The sequence below is a fragment of the Carlito syrichta genome, unplaced genomic scaffold, assembly GCF_000164805.1.
Source record: "Carlito syrichta isolate Samal-C Ts95f unplaced genomic scaffold, Tarsius_syrichta-2.0.1 Scaffold126787, whole genome shotgun sequence".
NCBI classification, from domain to species: Eukaryota; Metazoa; Chordata; class Mammalia; order Primates; family Tarsiidae; genus Carlito; species Carlito syrichta.
The window spans coordinates 55,234-76,135 of record NW_007070883.1 but is presented as its reverse complement, the minus strand read 5'-3'; the positions used below and the strand labels follow the sequence as shown (position 1 = coordinate 76,135).

Below are 20,902 nucleotides of genomic sequence, written 5' to 3'. Positions count from 1 at the left end.
AGTGGCCGCTCCCGGCCACCGCAGCCTCGACCTGCTGGGCTCAAGTGATTCTTCCGCCCCAGCCTTCCAAGGAGCTGGAGCCACAGGCGCGCGCTACCACGCCTGGCTGATTTTTCGATTTACTGTAGAGCCGAGGTCTCGCCAAGTCGCCCAGGCAGGTCTCGAACCCCTGGACTTAGGCAGTCCTTTCCCCTTGGCCTCCCAAAGTGCCGGGATGACAGGCTGAATCACCGCACCCAGCCTTCTTTCTCATAGGTGGTTGGAGGCAGTCCTTTTTTGACTTGAGTCTGAGGTCAGAGTTTGAGGAGCTCAGGCCTGGATGATCTCTCAGTGTTCATCACCTTTTGCTGCAGTCCGCCTGACAGACCGATGACATCAGAAAGTGGAGTTTCTGGGGAGGAAAATGGGGCGTGCTCAGAGAGTCCTATCCCTTCTTTCCTTCCAGCCCCCCTTGAAGCCTCCAAGGATGCTCGGAAGCCCACAGTTTGGAGGCAGGGTCAGCCCAGTAAGACTGTGAGGTTGTGGAGGGAAACTTGCTGTCAGGGCTCAGATTTTGTTAAGCCGTGGGTTATCGACCAGGTCTCTTCTTCCTCCTCTTTTTTGAGTCGGAGTCTCACTCTCACCCAGGCTCGAGTGCAGTGGCATGCTCACGCCCACCACCGCCTCGACCTCCTGGGCTCAGGTGATCCTTCCACTGCAGCCTTCCAACTAGCTGGAACTACAGGCGCGCACTACCACGCCCGGCTGATTTTTTTGTTTATTGTAGAGATGAGGTCTTGGCAAGTTGCCCAGGCTGTTCTCGAACTTGTGGGCTCAGGCAGTCCGCTCACCTGGGTCTCCCAAAGTGCCGGGAGTATAGGCGTGAGCCACTGCGCCCGGCCAATTGTTGTATTTCTATAATAGAAATACAATTAATTTTTGTGTATGCGTCTTGTATCCTGCAATCTTGTTAAACTTGCTTATTAGCTGTGATAGTTTTTCATGGATTCCTTAGGATTTTCTTTATATAAAATCATGTCATCTGTAAACAGACATAATTTTACTTCCTTTCCAGTCTTAATGCCTCTCATTTATTTTTCTTGCCTCGGTTGCACTGACTAGAACTCCAGAATAACACTGAGTTGAAGTGGAGCAGACAACCTTGTCTTGTCCCTGATCTTACCGTGAAAAAGCTTTTAGTCCTTCACCAAGAGAATAATGGTGCATTTCATCAAGTTGAGGAAGCTTTCTTTTATTTCTAGTTGAGCACCTATTTAATCATGAATGGGGTTTTTTTAAAGATTTTATAAAATATCATTTTCTGTCTACTGAGATAATCATTTTGAGTTTTTTTGTTTTACTTATATGGTATATTGATTTATTTTTTGTATGTTGAACCAACCTTCCATTTCTGTGATGAATCCCACTTGGTCATTACCTCTTCCTTTGATTAAAGCCAGTGTTTTAAATTTGCAGAGCCAGTTTCTCCAAAGAACTAAGTAATACCAGTTGTTTATAAACGTATACTTACGTGCTAGGCATTGTGCCAAATGCTTAGCTGTATATTCCTTTCATCTTCACAGGAACTTTGCAAGGGATTACAGTCCTCATTTTACAGATGAGAAAAATGAAACTTAGAGAGGTTATATGATTTTCACACTACTATGATCTTGAGTAATGGATCTTGGATACCTGAGAATCTGTTAATGCTCTAATGCCTTGCTATCTCTGAGTGAGTTGATGGAATTTCTGAGGTAGGAATAATGGGGAAATTTACATTGTATTGCAGGTCTGCAAATTCAGCCCAGTGCCCTGGTATCTTTGTCCTTTGAACCCCCTCTTCATAGTGAGATTTGGTAACTCCATGAACTGCACACTTTCACGCCTTACTGGTTTCTTTCTCTTGGTCCAGTACCGCCTTCTCTGGATCCTGCCCTTCCCCAAGAGGAAAGCACAGGAGAAGAAGGAATGGCTGCTGGTCTCCTCACAGCTGGGCCCCAGGTAAGGAAGAAATTGATTCTGAGAGGCAACCTTTTTTTCCACTAATATTAATAATAGTATTGGTTTGGGTTTTTTGTCTTTTGGGTCTTTTTTTAAACAAATTTCTTCAGTGAACATGAATTACATGCTTGCAACATACAAGTAATTCATGTTTATTGTAGAGAAACCTAGGAAATAATCAGAAACATGCACAAAAAAAGGCAGAGCAGTAGTGGCTCACACCTATAATCTCAGCACTTTGGGAGGCTGAGGCAGGAGGATTGCTTGAACCCAGGAGTTCAAGACCAGTTCTAGGCAACATAGCAAGACCTTGTCTCTACAAAAGCAAAAACATTTGACACCTGTGGTCCCAGCTACTCAGGAGGCTGAGGTGGAAGGATTGTCCGAGTCAAGGAGGTTGAGGCTGTAGTGAGCTGTGATTGTGCCACTGCCCTATAGCCTGGGTGACAGCATGAGACCCTGACTTACAAAAAGAAGAAAACACACAAAATAATTTAAAGCCACCTTAATCCCACAGAGATAGCACTTAACATTTTGATTTGTGTCCTTTCAGTCATAGTCTCTGTTTTTTATTTGTTTTGGTGTTTTTTTGCTTTTTTGTTTTTTTTTGAGTTGGGGTCTCACTCTGTTGTCCATGCTAGAGTGCATTGGCATACTCACAGCCACCGAAGCCTCTACCTGTTAGGCTCAGGTGATCCTTCCTCCTCAGCCTTCCAAGTAGCTGGAACCACAGGCATACTACCACACCTAGCTAATTTTTTTGATTTTTTGTAGAGATGAGGTCGCCCCAAGTTACCCAGGCTGGTTTCAAACTCCTGGACTCAGGCAGTCCTCTTGCCTCTGCCTCCCAAGGTGCTGGGATAACAGGTGTGAGTCACCACACCTGGCCAGTCTCCATTTTCTCTGTTTCCTCAAACTGAGTTTGTTCCTCATTGTAATGTTTTTATTTCCACAATTTGGTCAACATTTCCCCATTTCACTTATCCTACCAAATCATTTCTAACACATTCTATTATGTAATCCTGTGTGCTGGAACTTCTTCCCTTTTCACTAGACTAGGTAGGCCTGTTTCATTTTTTAAAAGTTTAGGTCAGGCTTGGTAGTTCAGCCTGTAATCCTAGCACTTTGAGAGGCCGAGGTGAGTGGATTGCCTGAGCCCGCAGGTTTGAGGCCAGCCCTGGCAACTTGGTGAGGCCTCATCTCTATAATAAGTAAAAAAAATTAGCCGGGCATGGTAGTGCTTGACTGTAGTTGCAGCTCCTTGGAAGGCTGAGATGGAAGGATTGCCGGAGCCCAGCAGGTCGATGCTGGGGTGGCCGTGATTGTGTCACTGCACTCCAGCCTGGGTGACGAGTGAGACTCCAACTCAAATAAATACATAAATGAATAAAACTAAAGCACAGACCAGCCAAATGGGCAAACAAAGAAATCAAAATCAATTTTGGAATATTATTAAAAAAAAAAAAGCCACAGCCAAAAACTTTCATTGTAAGCAAGAAAGGAAGATGGGTTAAGGATTCAACTCAAGAGGTCTGGTTGTAGATCATGCGGCTAGCTCTGTCAGCTTAACCTTATTAAAGTGCTCGGTTCTGTATCTTTATTTTTTCTTGTTAATTTGTTCATTTTGAGTTAACTTTGCCAATGACCAAGTTATTTTAACATCTCTCAAAACTATAATATTTTAAATTTCTCCTTGAATTTTCTAGCATTTTTCCTTATATATTATATATTTCTTTGTTATTCAGTTCATGACATTCATATTTTTATAATGGATTTTACAAAAAGAAAATATATTACTTTTTTTTTATTTTTTATTTTTTTTGAGTTAGAGTCTCACTGTGTCACCCAGACTGGAGTGCAGTGACCATTCCCGGCCACTGCAGCCTCGACCTGCTGTGCTTCAGCGATCCTTCCGCCTCAGCTTTCCAAGTAGCTGGAACTACAGGCGTGCGCTACCACGCCTGGCTAATTTTTAGAATTATTGTAGAGATGAGGTCTCACCAAGTTGCCCAGGCAGGTCTCGAACCCACGGTCTCAGGCAATCCACTCACCTCAGCCTCCCAAAGGCGTGGGATTACAGGCTGAGCCACTGAGCCCGGCTATTACTTTTTTGATTACCTTAAAGTTATCTAAATCTTTTCTTTTATATTTATTTATTTATTTATTTTTTGAGTTGGAGTCTCACTCTGTTTCTCAGGCTGGAATGCAGTGGCATGCTCACAGCCACCCCAGTGTTGACCTGCTGGGCTTTGGTGATCATTCCGCCTCAGTCTTCCAAGTAGCCGGAACTACAGGCATGTGCTACTGTACCCAGCTAATTTTTTTTTTTTTGAGTTGGAGTCTCATTCTGGAGGGCAGTGGCACAGTCCCAGCTGCTGGGCTCAGGTGATCCTTCCGCCTCACTCTTCCAAGTAGCTGGAACTACAGGCACGTGCCATCATTCCCAGCTAATTTTTTTTTTTTTTTTTTGAGTTGGAGTCTCACTCTGTCACCCAGACTGGAGTGCAGTGGCCGCCCCTAGCCACTGCAGCCTCCACCTGCTGGGCTCCAGTGATCCTTCCGCCTCAGCCTTCCAAGTAGCTGGAACTATCGGCACGCACTACCACGCCTGGCTGATTTTGATTTATTGTAGAGATGAGGTCTCGCCAAGTTGCCCAGGCGGGTCTCGAACCCACGGGCTCAGGCAATCCACTCACCTCAATCTCCCAAAGGCGTGGGATGACAGGCTGAGTCACCGAGCCCGGATGCTAATTTTTTTCTTAATTGTGTAGATGAGGTGTCACCAAGTTGCCCAGGCTGGTCTCGAACCCATGGGCTCAGGCAATCCTCTCACCTCGGCCTCCCAAAGTGCTGGGATTACAGGTGCGAGCCACTGCGCCCGGTCCTGCATTTTTCAATGTGAAGGCGTATTGGAAGGGAAGAGCAGGCAAAATGAGAGGAGAATACTTATAATCTGGAAAATGAATCTGGTTTACAACCATACAGTCACAGTGGGTGGGAAGAAGAGGGCAGATTCTCATTATATTAGAAGAAAGAATCAACAGGGTTGATTTGGCAGAGCTGCAGGGAAGGATAGGATAACACGCAGGTTTCTCGCTTACCCAGCTAGGTGAATGAACGGTGGCACCATTCCCCAAGGTGTGAATAGACAAGAAACAGCAGGTGACAGTGGGTTTCCCTGTTGCGTTGTGTTGTAATTGAGCTTTCTGTGAGACCTGACCAGAGGACAACTGTTGCCTTATGTTAGTACTATGGCATTCTCTTCTGATTATTTTCTTTCCTTTCTACCTGACTGCCCCTCCACCCAGTACCCGAGATTACATTGTACACAGTAGGTGTCTACTATATGAACAGCTTCAGTTGCCACCTGTATGCCTTACAGCTCCCACCCTGACTTTTCTAACTCCAAATCCGTGTTTTCATGTGTTGTAGGACATCTGTACCTGGAGTTCCTAGAGCTGCCTTAAACTTTGGGTCCAAAAACAAACTGCTAACCTTGCTGACAAGCCTCTTCTCACACTTCTCTTTGTGATGACACTACCGTCTGTATATTCTGCTAAGCAGCAAATATCTTTGATTCATCCTAAATCTTCTTTCACAATGTCCATTTCTGGCCATGCATATAAGCAGTAGTCTCTCAACTTGAGCTAACACTGTTCTTTTTTTCTGTTGCCCAGCCTTGACCTGCTGGGTTCAGGCGATCCTTCTACTTCAGACTTTCAAGTAGTTGGTAGGCGTGCACTACCACTCGGCTAATTGTTTTTATTTATTTATTTATTTTTTGAATTGGAGTCTCACCCTGTCGCCCAGACTGGAGTGCAGTGGCTGCTCCTGGCCACCGCAGCCTTGACCTGCTGGGCTCTGGCGATCCTTCCGCCTCAGCCTTCCAAGTAGCTGGAATTACAGGCACGCACTACCACACCTGGCTAATTTTTTGATTTATTGTAGAGATGAGGTCTCGCCAAGTTGCCCAGGTGGGTCTCGAACCTGCGGGCTCAAGCAATCCACTCACCTCGGCCTCCCAAAGGCACGGGATTACAGGCTGAGCCACCGAGCCCGGCTTTTTTTTTTTTAATCGTAGAGATGAGGTCTCACCATGTTGCCCAGGTTGGTCTAGAACCCACGGACTCAGGCAGTTGTCTCACCTCTGCCTCCCAAAGTGCTGGGATTACAGGCCCGGCCTGGACTTCTCTTTTCAAAGACGTTTTCCCAGCTCCCCAGAGATGCCCATGTCACCATACCATCTCCTCTATCCTAGATCCTGAGGGCGCTAGCAAGAAGAAATGTGCTTGTTGTTTCAGGGATCCACTTCCTTCAGCAGTGTGACAGTGGCTTTTGCCCAGGACAGGTGGAGATACCTGGTCCCCACTCCAAGGGACAGGTTCAAGGAGGGAATATCAGAAACATCTAGGAACCTGTTCCTACTAGGTAAGGAAACCATTTCTTTAAGATTGAAACTCAGAAGTGAGGGCCAGTTGGAGGCCCAAACTTCACCTGCATGCAGCCTGCTTGTGTAGCAAATCCTCCCTGTACCGCATGTGTCTATAATAAAATAAAATAAAATAAAGATTGAGAATTAGCTCAATACTGAAAATAAGTGGCACTTTTTCCCAGTATGTGCAGATCTCTAATTACTGTGGTATACCCTAGGGACAGTGTTTATTCCTTCTCATTTCCTAAGTGGGAGGTCTCATGGCAAGGAATCAATTCCACTTGGCTTCCCCAAGGCTGCACCTCCCCATGCTCTCATTTCCCAGGGGGCGGGGAGTAACCCTCAAGTCAGCTCCTTCATGTTCAGTAAGTTCCCATCTTCCTAAATAGGGAAGCTTGTGGGCCTAGCTTGGCTTGCTGGCTTGACCCCTCCTTGAGGCTGTTTCTTTAGCTCCTTCCAGAAATGTTTCACTAAGATCCTGGCACCGTGTATGGCTTTTATACTGCTGTATCCCCTAGTGCATGCACCAAGCAAGTGCTCCGTAAACATTTGTTGGATAAATGACATGAATGACCTGACCGGCCTGTTTTCTCTTCCCCTGGGTTCTAGGTGGCTGTTTGCACTAAGTACAATCTTTAAAGCCTGTTCTTCCCTTTTCAATACCAGTTTCCCAGCCTAGGATGAACTCTCAGTTGGAACAAAGGGAAGGCCCATGGATGCTGGAGGGTGAAGACTTGAGAAGCACCTGTCCAGGTAAATGAGTAGGCACTATGCTGGTGAGTCTTGGGAGCAAAAGCACCTTTGAAACACACATTAGTGAACTGGATTGTTGTTACAACTCTTTGAGGTAGATGTTGTTATCCCCATTTTACAGGCAAGGCTGGGATTTGAAGCAAGCTTTGTCCCTAAAGCTCACTGTTCCTCTTCTCACACTTACGTCTCCATGGGTTGGGAGCTGTCTGGGGCATGTGTGATTTTGCTGGTCTCTGGATGCATATCCTTCCTCCTTGGTGGGTAATACCAGTAATCTTTGCTGGATGTTCCCTGCTTGGGGCTTCCGCCTCCCAAGTAGCTGGAACTATAAACATGTCACTACACCTGGCTAATTTTTAAAAATTTATTGTAGAGATGAGGTCTCAACAAGTAGCCCAGGCTGGTGTTGAACCCCTGGGCTCAGGCAATCCTCTCACCTCCACCTCCCAAAGTGCTGGGATTATAGGCATAAACCACCATGTCTGGCTTGAAGTTTAAACATGTAAGAATAAATACACTGTTTTTTATAAATAAGTTCCAGGTGCAGTGGCTCATGCATGTAATCCCAGCACTTTGGAAGGCTGAGAAGGGAGGATCTCTTCAGGCCAGAAGTTTGAGACCAACCTGGGCAAGAAAACAAGACTCCATCTCTACAAAAACTAGAAAAATTAGCCTGGCATGGTGGTACGCGCTTGTGGTCCCAGTTACTCAGTAGGCTGAGGCAGGAGGATCACTTGAGCCCAGGAGGTTGAGGCTGTGGTGAGCCATGATTGTGCCACTGCACTCCATCCTGGGTAGACAGGGTGAAACCCCATCTCAATAAAAGTGAATAATAATACCACAATGCATGAAAGACATACTCAGTCCTGGCTTGCTAGATATTAACTACATGGATTCAGGGAAGCCACTAAATTATGTAGTCATTTTTCCATATATGAAAAATGTGGATCATAAAATCCTTGTTTTACAAATTAATATATATGAAAAAGTTTTCAGCTATATTATGATATAGGAACAGAAGCAGTGAGGGGCAAGTTTCCACTCTGGAGATTAGAGTAGCTAGACACTGCTCACATGGAGTGCCACCTCTGCTGTACTCACCGTAGGGCCTGGGCATCACTGTGCCTCTGTGGGCTGGGCTCGGGCACTCCATTCTTCCAGCCCACCCCTCCCAGGTGACAGATCCAGGCCTTCAAAGTGCCTTTTGCCCTGCTACTCACCCTGGACTCTTCTGTGGTAGAGGCTGATGTTTCCCCAGGCCCCGCCGGTCGGTTTTGCTCATTCCCATTCACTGCCTTGCCCGTCACTCAGCGAGTGTGCATTCGGCACTTGGTACAGGGCAGTGCCATTTTAGCTAGTAAGGGCAGCTAAGCAAAGAGCAGACATCGTCCCTGCTTCCACCGGAGCGAAGAACTAAAATGAGCAAGCACAGCCGCTGCTCTGCTTTTACTGGTGATGAGGGCTGTGAAGAAGAGAAAGCAGGTAAGGGACGAGCAATGGGGGCCGAAGCTGAGTGGAGAGCAGAGCGGGCAGCAGCTGTCCGAGGCACGATGAAGAGCCTGGCGACGTGGCGAGGCCTCGGCTCTACAAGCGTAAACTCAAAATTAGGCCCGGCTGCTAGGGAGGCTGAGGATCCCCGAGCCCAGGTTGAAGCTGTGGTGGGCACCGGTCATGCCATGCCACTCCACTCCAGCCTGTGCGACAGAGTGAGACTTCGCAGAAAACAAACAAAAAGATCTGATGAAGAGGAAAGACATCCTCAGGGAGGTAACAGTGGAGCTGAGATCTGAAGGAAGAGGTTGAGCCGGCCATATGAAGATCCGGAGAGGAACCTTCTGGGCCGGAGCTCAGTCAACAAGGGAGGGCCGGATGCCGGGGGCAGCCCATGCGGGGCATCTCAGTCATGAAGGCATTTGGATTTTATCCACTGATGAAAGGAAGCTGTTGGGAGGGTTTTGAAGCAGGTCAGGGACAAGGTTTTATTTGTGTTTACAAAGAGTTCAAAGCCGGGCTCAGTGGTTCAGCCTGTAATCCCACGCCTTTGGGAGGCCGAGGTGAATGGATGGCCTGAGCCCGCGGGTTCGAGACCCGCCTGGGCAACTTGGCGAGACCTCATCTCTACAATAAATCAAAATGAGCCGGGCATGGTAGCACGCGCCTGTAGTTCCAGCTACTTGGAAAGCTGAGGCGGAAGAATCGCCAGAGCCCAGCAGGTCAAGGCTGCAGTGGCCGGGAGCGGCCACTGCACTCCAGTCTGGGTGACAGAGTGAGACTCCAACTCACAGAAAAAAAAAAATTCAGCAGCTCTGTGGAGAACAGACCTTGAGGGGTTAGGAATAGAAGCAGGGAGACCCGTGGGGAGGGGGCTGCTGCAGACATTCCAGGGAGGTACCTGACGGAAGCTTGCTAAGAAGAGGAGTCAGCACACATTTGGACTCACTCTTGGACTGGATGTGGGATGTAGGGGAAAGAGGCATCAGCATGACCCTGGTTGATGAATGGGGACACTGACAAAGATGCTGGCTCGAAAGGGACAGAGAGAAGCTCTGTTTGGAGTGTGTCAGGTCTGAGATGTCATCAGACGGCCGTATTCAGGAGTCAGGACTCGGAAGCAGTGAGCTGAGGGATGGCCGTTGTGAGCAGCACATGACCTTCTGAAGTGCCCCTTTCTCACAGCTCTTGTCACCTCTCCTCTCCTTTCTGTCTTTACTCAGATATTATACAGTCATGCATCACTTGGTTTTTTTGTTGTTTTTTTTTTTTTAGCGGGAGTCTCACTCTGTCGCCCAGACTAGAGTACCATGGCACACTCCGGCTCACAGCCTCGATCTGCTGGGCTCCGGCGATCCCTCCGCCTCAGCCTTCCGAGTAGCCGGAACTACAGGCATGCGCTACCACGCCCAGCTAGTTTTTTTATTTATTGTAGAGACGCGGTCTCGCCAAGTTGGCCAGGTGTGTCTCGAGCCTGTGGGCTCAGGCCATCCACTCGCCTCGGCCTCCCCAAGTGCTGGGATGACAGGCTGAGCCACTGAGCCCGGCCATGATGCGTCACTTAATGACAGGGATATGTGGGTGTGTTCTGAGGAAAGTGTGGACAGGCAGTTCTGTCATCGTGCAGGCAGCGGAGCACACTCACACAAACCTAGATGGTGTAGCCTCCTCCTCACCAGGCTGTGTGGTATAGCCTGTTGCTTGTAGGCTTCAAACCTGCACGGCGTGTGTCTGTACTGAATGTGTAGACAGCTGTAACACATGGTATTTGTGTATCTGCACCCATGCAAGCATAGAAAAGCACAGTAAAATTCTGGTATAAAAGATTGCATACGGGACTGAAAGTTGCTCTGCGTGAGTCAGTGAGTGAATGTGCAGGCCTAGGTTATTACTGTTTACCACTGTAGCCTTTATCAACTTTAGCTACATTAAATTGATTGATTAATTGATTGAGTTGGAGTCTCACTCTCGCCCAGGCTGGAGTGCAGCGGCTCGCTCGTGGCCACCACAGCCTCAACCTGCTGGGCTCAGGTGATCCTTCTGCCACAGCTTTCCAAGTAGCTGGAACTACAGGCATGAATCACAATGCCTGGCTAATTTTTTGATTTATTGTAGAGTTGAGGTCTTGCCAAGTTTTCCAGGCTGGTCTTGAACCCCTGGGCTCAGACAGTCCTCTTGCCTCTGCCTTCCTAAGTGATGGGATTACAGGTGCAAACCACAGCATCTGGCCAACTTTTCAGTTTTTTAACTTTTTATTCTTTTGCAATAACGCTTACTTTAAAACACAAACATTGTAAACTGTATAAAAATACTTCCTTTCTGTCTTTATTCTATAAACTTTTATTTAAAAAATTTTTTTCGTTTTCAAGCTTTCTTGTTAAACATTTCCCCCCACCCCCACCCACAGACACACAACCTAGGCCTACAGAGGGTCGGGTTCATCTATATAATTGTCCTCCACCTCCATATCTGGTCGTACTCGAAAGTCTTTGGGGCAGTAACACACATAGATAGGACAATGCCTTCTTCTGGAATACCTCCTGAAAGATTTGTCTGAGGTTGTTTATAGTTAACAGGCACAGTGGCTCATGCCTGTAATCCCAGAACTTTGGGAGGTTGAGGCAGGAGGATCATTTGAGGCCAGGTGTTCAAGACCAACCTGGACAACATAGCACGATCCCATCTCTACAAAAGATTTTTATTTTTAAAAAAGTAGCCAGTTATGGTGGTGGTGTGCTTGTAGTCCCAGCTACTTAAGAGGCTAAGGCAGGAGGATCGCTCTATCCCAGGAGTTCAAAACTGCAGCTATGATTGCACTACCACACTGCAACGCAGGCGACAGAGTGAGACTCCCATCTCAAAAAAAAAAAAAAAGTAATGATTACAGTAGCTGGATGCGGTGGCTCACACCTGTAATCCCAGCATGTTGGGAGGTGGAGGTGAGAGGACCGCCTGAGCCCAGGGGTTCAAGATCAACCTGGGCAACTCGGTGAGACCTTGTCTCTACAATAAACCAAAAAATTAGCTGGGCATGGTGCATGCCTGCAGTTCCAGCTACTTGGAAGGCTGAGGTGAAAGGATTGGCTGGGCCCAGCAGATCGAGGCTGCGGTGACCGTGAGCATGCCGCTGCCCTCCAGCCTGGGTGACAGAGTGAGACTGACTCAAAAAAAAACCTAAAATATGGTGCGAATATTATGTACTCTACATAATTTATGCGCTATACTTTTACATGACTTACAGCGCAGTAGGTTTGTTTACAATCATGTGAGTAATGTGTTGTTCCATGATATTCCTATGGCAAGAGTCACTAAATGATGGGAATTCTGTAACTTTGTTAAAAACTTATGGGACCACTGTCATATATGCAGTCAGTAGTTGAGCAAAACCTTGTTACATGGCATGTGACTACATTCACAATTAAAGTTTTCTTAGTGTGAAAAAGGTCCCAAAGAAGGTTAAGAATCTTTAACTCTTTAAAACAAAAAACCAAAACAACGATTTTTCTGGTTATAAAAGCAGTTATTCTTTTTAACATAATTTAGCAAATATAATGAAAATTCATTTAAAATTTGGAAACATGAATAAAAAAGAAATCTGGATCCTTATAATTATACCAGACAGTGGTAACTGCCAATCATCATATCTCAAAATGTAGGAATATGTTTTTCTAAAATGGGGGTAACTGCATATGATTTTTTTGTTTTCAAACTTACCCGTCCAAAATCAAAGCATGGACACACAGACATGGCGTATAATTTAACATACTTTTTTCATTTAACAATACATTGATTCCTTTTATCAGTGCATATTCTTTGAAAGCAAGCTTTTTACAGCTATTATTATATAAAATACTGTCATTAGAGAACACTAGAAAACTTTTTTCAGTAAATAACCTTTACAACAGGAATTTTGGTGTACAGATTTCAAACATGACTTAAAATTGCTGCATACTGTCCCTCCATTGTCTGTCCTGTAGCTGTTCTCTTATTAAACGTTGAAGGTTTGGTTTTCATTTGACAAATGATGCTGTGGTGGACACCCTTGTCTGTCCAGCGTTGTGTAGCCTCTGGTTCGTTTCTGAGGGTAAACTCTTACAAGTGGCATCTAGTGTCCACTTTTTTCTTTGAGTCAGGGTCTCATTCTTAACACAGGCTAGAGTGCGTATGTGCATATATGACAGTGGTCCCAGGAGATTTAATGAAGCTACAGAACTCCATCACCTCATGACTCTGTTGCCCTGGAAATATCATGGCGCATTCGCAAGGCCTTGTGCAGCGGCACAGTCACAGCTCACCAAAGCCCTAACGTCCTGGACTCAGGCATTTCTCCCACCTTAACCTCCCAAGTAGCTGGGAATACAGTCATGCGCCACCACACTCGGCTAATTTTTTGAAGAGACAAGGTCTTGCTCTGTTGCCCAGGCTGTTCTTGGATTTCCAGGCTTAAGCAGTCCTCTTGCCCAGGCCTCCCAAAGTGCTAAGATTACAGGTGTGAGCTGCCATGCCCAGTCCCACGTCAACATTTTAAAGACCTTTCATTCGTAACACCAGACTACTCTTCAGAAAGTTGGTCCCAATGTATACAGCCTCAGCGAATTGTAAGAGATTCCCTTACCAACACTCTAGATTAACCATTAATCTGACTGATTTGATAGGTGAAAACAAATTCATCTTTGTTGGCATTGGTCACCAGCTTTTTAAAGTGAATTATTTCAGTCTAGAAAGTAGGTCTCCCAAAACCACACCGAGAATTGTGAAAATAAGAACAGAGAGGAGCATCAGAAATAGGAAAGAGTATTGCATTTGAGGAAGGAAGATTAGGGTAAACATCTTGTTCATTATTTTATGGTTTAGAACAGAAGTGTTCTGGGTGAGAGGAGGTAACTCATTAAGCCTATGTGTGTAAGACCTTGGCCAAGGCGGGGCGTGGTGTCTCGTGCCTGTAATCCCAGCAGTTTGGGAGGTGGAGGCTAGAGGATTGCCTGAGCCTAGGGGTTCAAGACCAGCCTAGGCAACTCGGCAAGACCTCATCTCTACAATCAATCCAAAAAATTAGCTGGGCATGGTGACATGTGCCTGTGGTTCCAGCCACTTGGAAGGCTGAGGCAGAAAGATCGCCTGAGTCCAGCAGCGGGCACGCGTGTGCCACAGCACTCCAGCCAGGGTGACAGAGTGACACTCTGACTTAAAGGAAAAAAAATAGCTTGGAGTTTCTTTAGCCTTTTGCATTTCTTTCACCAAAGGAATACAAGACAATTGCTTTTCTGCCTTTTTTCTTTTTTTCCAGACTGGAAGACTGTATCTAAGTCACCACCAGAGCAAACCATTTCTGAAGACTCATTCCAAGATACTCATGTAGAAATGCCCTCTGGGGAGTCAGAACACAGGAACAGTGAACATGGCTTCAATCTGAGGCCCGTCCTCTCTCCCCAGCAGAGAATTCCCTCAGAAGTGAGACTTCACAGATGTGAAACACACACCAAGAGTTTCAAGAACTCAGAAATCATTAAACCTCACAGAGCAAAGCCATACACATGTAGCGAATGTGGCAAAGCCTTCAGTTACTGTTCTTCCCTTTCTCAGCATCAGAAAAGCCACACCGGGGAGAGGCCCTATGAGTGCAGTGAGTGTGGGAAGGCCTTCAGCCAGAGCTCATCGCTTATTCAGCACCAGAGGATCCACACTGGAGAAAAACCTTACAAGTGCAATGAATGTGGGAGAGCCTTCAGCCAGAATGCAAACCTCACAAAACACCAGCGAACTCATACTGGAGAAAAGCCCTACAAATGCAATGAGTGTGAGAAAGCCTTCAGTGACTGTTCAGCCCTTGTTCAGCATCAGAGAATCCATACTGGGGAGAAACCCTATGAGTGCAGCAACTGCGGGAAGGCCTTTCGTCACAGTGCAAATCTTACAAACCACCAGAGGACTCACACGGGGGAGAAGCCCTACAAATGCAGTGAGTGTGGGAAGGCCTTCAGCTACTGTGCGGCCTTCATCCAGCACCAGAGAATTCACACAGGGGAGAAACCCTACAAATGCAACGCTTGTGGGAAGGCCTTCAGCCAGAGTGCAAATCTCACAAACCATCAGAGGACCCACACTGGAGAGAAACCCTATAAGTGCAGCGAGTGTGGGAAGGCCTTCAGCCAAAGCACAAATCTTATAATCCACCAGAAGACCCACACTGGGGAGAAACCATATAAATGTAATGAATGTGGGAAGTTCTTCAGTGAGAGCTCAGCTCTCATTCGCCATCATGTAATTCACACTGGAGAGAAGCCTTATGAATGTAATGAGTGTGGAAAAGCATTTAACCAGAGTTCATCCCTGAGTCAGCATCAGCGAATTCACTCCGGCATGAAGCCCTACGGATGCAGTGAGTGTGGAAAGGCCTTCAGGTGTAGCTCTGCTTTCATTAGACATCAGAGACTCCATGCTGGGGAGTGACTGGAGACATGGGAGGGTCCCCAGATGTGCCGACTCAGGACGGAGGGGTGAGGATCTGTCCTGACAGCCTGAAAACATCTGTCCATGTGACTTTTCCAGGCTACAGCCCAGAGCCACATGCAAAAGCATTTTCAATACTTAGCCACTGTTTTACGTTGCCAGTAGAAGCTCTAACATTTTCATTGGTAAGCATCAAAAGGGCCCAACTCAAATTTAACTCAATTTCAGACCATGGCCCAAGGCAAACTTATTTGGCAAGCACTTGGAAACCTGGGCTTATTAGAAATAAGTGATCAAATGGGTGAGGAAAGAACCTGGTTCCTAGTGCAAGGCCAGGTCTTTTTGTCAGGTGACTTGCAAAATGAATGAGTACTGACCAGAAAGGGCAACTTGAGAAATACCAAGGCATCGATACTGGGGTGAGAGGTACAAATATAGGTGAGGAAAGGGGCAATGGGAAAAATAGAATTCAGTCAAACACTGTTTAGGCGCTGTCCTTATGAGCCACCATAGAGCTTGTTGGAAAGAGAAGGTAAACCCAGAGGACACCTAGGATGAGGGCAAAGGATGCTGCACATTCCTCTTAACATCGAACAGGACCGAGGATGGGGACGCTGGAGGACAGCACTGTTGGCTCATAAAGCTACCCCAGGCTCTTCACTGCTCATAGAAAACAGCACAATGTTTCCTTTAGAGCAGGGCCCCCAATGCCAGCCAGGGACTAGTACTGGTTCTTGGCATAACTGGGCCACACTGCGAGCGAACGATGGAGGAGCAGCGCTTCGCCTTCCCACCATGAGGTCCTCACAGGAGCACAATCCCTTTGTCAAGTAGGGGTCCAGGCTGTGCACGTTTTACGAGAACCTGATGCCCGATGATCTGAGGCTGCTGGGGAGCAGCTGCAAATGTGGATTTCTCTCTTCAAATAGGTGTGACCGCCCTACACCCCCACCTCATCTGAGGAAAAACTGTCTTCCAGGAAGCCAGTCCCGATGCTAGAAACGTTGGGGGCTGCTGCTTTAGGAGTCGCCACTCTGCTTCTGGCCTGCTTCCTTTTCCTTGCACCCCACCCTGGGGGCTGTCCTGTGTGCCGCTTGCTTTCTTGGCAACTTGGCACTGAAAGGCTTATTCACCCCCACAGAAGTCCAGGTAGTCAGTTCCACTGAGCAGGCAGTTCTCCAAGCTGGGTAACAAAGCCACCGACCTTATATGAACCTTGGGCAAAACCTTGTGAGCAGAGAAATGACTGATGTGGGGGAAACCTGGGTTTTTGGGAGCAATCGTTGCAACTCCCTTTAATGTGTGGTGCCCAGAATCCCCTTCCAGCCTGTTTGAAGCTGCTCGGGTGCAGTTTACATGCCTCAATATCCTGAGGTTTATCTCAAAGTGAAAGGGAATGATAAGCAGACCCTAGGAAATCGCTCAGGAATAGAACTGAGGGGAGATGGGAGATTGGGGAAAGGTGGGACAGATTATGTCAAAGAATGCTCTAGTACTAATTGGCTGGGCATGGCAGCTCATGCCTTTAGGAGGCCAAGTTGGAGGGGTTACTTGAGTTCAAGACCAGTCTGGGTAATAGAGAACCCATCTCCGAAAGAAAAAGCACTAATGGGTTAGGCAATAAATGCAGAGAAAAAGTTAGGTGGCATAGCTAACTATAGAGGCAAGCTACAGGTACTGCAGCAGAGTTAACAATTAGAGAGATTTTTGTTATGGTCAGGTTTCTTCACTGTGGTTCTGAACCCTGACTGCACAAGAATGGCTACCAAGGGCTTATGTGGGTCTTGAGCCCCTGAATCCAGTGGTCTGAGATGGGTGTTTTTCCTATGTGTTCATTCTGAAGTGTAGCTTTTCTTTAAAGTACAAGTGGTTTGTGTTAAGTCTTTCCTAAGCTCCTCCCACACGAAGCAGAATTTGTTGCCCACTTGTTACCTAGACTGTACTTCTCCACAGGTTCTGCCACCTTGGTCCCCTTCACCACCCCACGAGACCTGGCTCCCTCAAGGAAGATGCCACATCAAAAAGCATACTAGTTGTCAAATGGCCTTTTATTGAAATATATTTCCTTTTTGCTTCTTAACTCTGTGGGAAAGAAAAAAGGTCTGTGAGTAAAAGGGGATTTTCAAAGGTTATCTCCCCACCTCACCATTGACCATCCTTACAACTTCCCAGCCTAGTCAGGTGCAGTGGCTCACACCTGTAATCCCAGCACTTGGGGAGGCCAAAACGAGAGGCTTGCCTGAGCCCAGGGGCTCAAGACCAGCCTGGGCCACAGTGTGACCTCATCTCTGCAATAAATCAAAAAATTGACCAGGTGTGCCCTGTAATTTCAACTACTTGGGAGGCTGAGACGGGCTGAAGTGGAAGGATCGCTTGGGCCCAGCAGGTTGAGAATGGTAGCTTTCAGTGCGCCACTGCACTTGTCTGGGCAGACTAGACTCCAACTCAGAAACAAATGTGTAAAGAGTCTCCCAGCTTATCTTCATGAATACATTAGGTACTTCTCCCCAACCCCAGCTTTCACCCTTATTCTAATCAAACAAAGCGGATTCAGTCAACTTACAGTGGGGCATTCCACCGCGCCACTATTGATGTCATCTATGATGTCATGGGGGTGGCGGCCATCAACATTGCAGCCCACAGACTGAGCAGTCCCCAAGATCTCTTTAATGGTTCCTGTAATTAAGAAAGAGCGGCATCAGGGGGGCTGGGTCTCAGTGCCTCATGATGCTCAGATAAAGGGGCGTGCATATGACTTCCACGGCAGGAATGAGAATGACACCTTCTCCCCTAACACAAAATTTAGAGCTCCACCTAGTCACATAAATCCTGAATGCCATCTATGTAGCCTTGGCCAGGTTAAACACATCCAAATCTCAAGACATTCTTTCAATCCGAAAACACGCTGTACTCCACGCAAAGCCTTACAGAGCCCACTGAAAGTGGGAATACTAACCAGGCAGCAAGAACACCCACACTAGAGTCAAAAGTTGGTCACACACTGTCCTGCTCTTACCAGAGAGTTCTCTAGCTAGAGACCGGTGTCGCATTTGTCGGGCAATGTTGACAATCTCATCAAAGGTGATGTTCCCACTGTGTTTAACTGCAGAAAAGAAACAGCAAGTGCTCCATCACACTTTGAAGCCCAAGCAGATCACACCATGTCCTGCATGTACTTCTAGGCTGTTCCCATGCTTTCGGCACAGAGTCATCCACATGAAGAACAACCCTGTTTCCTAAGCCGGGGTTTACTATCAGCTCACCACTGGATTGCACCAGCCAACAAGGAACTGGTCAGGTGCAGTGGCGGGTGGCTAAGAGCAAAATACAACTTCGCTAACCTGAGATGGCAGAGAGACATCCCAACAGGGATTGGGAAAGCTACATGGCTCTTTCTGGTAATGCCTGGCACCAACAGCCAAACCACCCAATCCCCATGCCAACCCCAGGCTGCATTAAAGAGAAAACATACAGCCATATACTGAACATTGGTTATACAACAATCATAAGTCACTATTTGGACAAATTTTGGAGAAAAGACAACTAACTCACTGTTCTTCTGTTTCTTTCTGTCTCTCGGTGGTTCCTTGAGGGCTTTGATGATCAGGGCAGAGGCAGAAGGTACCACCTCAATCTGCAGAAGAGATTATTGCTGTCAATGAGCCGGGCACAGTGGCTTAAGCCTGTAATCCCAGCACTTTGGGAGGCAGAGGCTGGATTACTGCCTGAGATCAGGGGTTTGAGACCTGCCCGGGCAACTTGGCAAGACCTCATCTTTACAATAAATCGAGAAAAATTAGCCAGGCACCGTGACAAGTGTCCGTAGTTCGTTACTTGGAAAGGCACTGCGGCAAGAGGATCGCCTGAGCCCAGCAGGTCAAGGTTGACTCACTGTAGCCAAGGGGACAAAGTGAGATTGACTCAAAAAAAAAAAAAAGCCAACAATGAACAGTGCTGACATGTATGTCAGTTCTCAGAGACCATGGGCCAGATACTGGCCTACTATATGTGCTCAAGTAATTCTCACAATCTGAAAATGTTCTTATTCTGGAAGAGATTAAGTGGCTTGCTGAATTTCACAATTGACAGTATCTGACTCCATGTCTGCCCTAGGACCATGATTTTGACAAAGCCCTCCCACCAAAATAAAAGTGGCTTCAGCTCACCAAAGGTAGCACAAACCTTTATTCTGGAATCCTAGTTGGCACCTCTGCCCTCCCTCCAACCAAGCACAAGCAGTAAATACCTGGGCCTGTCTGTTCTGAATGGTCAGTTTCACTGTAATCCTAAGACCTTTCCAGTCACCGGTTGCCTTGGCGATGTCATCACCAACCTTTTTTGGAGACTGCAGAAACAAAGGCATGTAATTACACTGTGCCCAGAGGCAAAGGAGCTTTAAACCTGCCCAGTGCCTCTCACTTGGCAACACTCCAAACCCTCCCTATCCAGCCCACCGGAAGCTGTCTGAAGCACCAGAGAGCACCTTTCTGAACTGGGAACAGGAGGCTGGGCTTACATCTAGTGCAGGGCAGTAAACTTCAGGACCAGGGACACCATGGAGCCAAATCTCTTACTTATGACACTCTCATAAGGACCTATGGGCAAAGCAGGGGTTTTCTACCACCGAATCACCTAGGGACCTGTAAAGACACTAGGTTCCATGTCAGCTCAATCCATGTCCATCTGTGGGAAGGAGGATTGTGGGCATCTGCTGCTTGGAAATCCTTCTCCAGTAACCATTAGCCTAAACAGTAAGCTGTCCACTAAGTGCTAGCTGAACTCAAGGCCCAGGAAGAACAATAAGACCCAGTTGAGGCCAGGCTTGGTGGCTCAGCCTGTCATTCCAGCACTTTGGGAGCCTGTGGGTTTGAGACCAGCCTGGTCAACTTGGCAAGAGCTTGTCTCTACAATTAAAAAACAAAAACAAAAAAAATCAGCCAGGCGTGGTAGCACATGCCTGCAGTTCCTGTTACTTGGAAGGCTGAGGCGGCGCCGGAGCCCAGCCTGGATGACAGAGTGTGTCTCTAACTCAAAAAAAAAAAAAAAGAGTTAAGCAAGACCAAGTGGGAAGAGCTTGCATAACAGAAAACCAGCGTTGGAGAAATAAAACCCTAATGAGATTCAGTAAAAGCACCCTACAAAATGGGGGGGCGCCGCAGGCTGGCGACCCACAGGCCAGTCACAACCACCAGGCTTACATTTGCCACGTATCTGCGCACCCCATGGAATCTTCCCAACAGTGGTATGTCCGTTTTCCTGGACAGTGTCGTTTAAGCAGGGCCCCAGTATCACCCAGCTAGCCCTGACTTCCTGACCCCCTCGGCCGGCTCTCCGGAGGACGCCAAAAGCAGGCGCGCAGGGGTCGCGCCTACAAACCCAACACCGGGAGGCCGAGGCGGGAGGATCCCTTGAGCCCGGGAGTTCCTGACCAGCCTGGGACCCACAGCGAGGTTCCATCTCTAGAACTTTTATTTTTTTCGAAGTGAGAAAGCAGGATTTTTCAAGAGAACAGAAAAGCTCCTGCAGTGGGAGGGGACCTGAAAGGGTTGCCCTGGGACTTTCAACTAAAGGAAAAAAAAACCCACCAGAAGCAGCAGCAGCGTCACGCGGAGAGCACCTGCGGGTCCGATCCTCCACGCAGGGCTCCCCCAGGGGCCCGGTACTAGCCTCGTGGCCGAGGCCTGGTCGCGGCTTTCGGCCACGACAGCGACCAAGGCACAGCCACGTCCACGCAAGCCAGCGCTTCACGTCCACGCAAGCCAGCCAGTGCTCTCCCCGAAGCCAAGAAACGCCCCG

The 20,902-nt window shown here is 47.4% G+C and overlaps 2 protein-coding genes across 3 annotated transcripts; one reads left to right on the top strand and one right to left on the bottom strand.

Moving 5' to 3' along the window:
* Positions 1 to 1,914: 1,914 nt before the first annotated feature.
* Positions 1,915 to 15,115, top strand: ZNF79 (zinc finger protein 79). 2 transcript variants are annotated; one of them, XM_021707903.1, is made up of 4 exons: positions 1,915 to 1,980; positions 6,282 to 6,409; positions 7,071 to 7,165; positions 13,944 to 15,115. In XM_021707903.1, the coding sequence occupies exons 1-4, from the start codon at positions 1,948 to 1,950 to the stop codon at positions 15,104 to 15,106; spliced, it is 1,419 nt and encodes a 472-aa protein (XP_021563578.1). In that variant the 5' UTR covers positions 1,915 to 1,947; the 3' UTR covers positions 15,107 to 15,115. The 2 variants fall into 2 exon arrangements, with proteins under 2 accessions (XP_021563578.1, XP_021563577.1); XM_021707902.1 differs by having other exon boundaries at positions 1,922 to 1,980; positions 6,282 to 6,408; positions 7,079 to 7,165.
* A 2,018-nt stretch (positions 15,116 to 17,133) lies between these two features.
* LOC103250212 (60S ribosomal protein L12-like) lies at positions 17,134 to 19,484 on the bottom strand. The gene is made up of 5 exons (XM_008048805.2): positions 19,353 to 19,484; positions 18,659 to 18,740; positions 18,123 to 18,209; positions 17,670 to 17,782; positions 17,134 to 17,188 (listed from the first exon to the last, which is right to left on the bottom strand). Exons 1-5 carry the CDS (start codon positions 19,467 to 19,469, stop codon positions 17,183 to 17,185), a joined length of 405 nt encoding a protein of 134 aa, XP_008046996.1. The 5' UTR covers positions 19,470 to 19,484; the 3' UTR covers positions 17,134 to 17,182.
* Between the last annotated feature and the right edge of the window lie 1,418 nt (positions 19,485 to 20,902).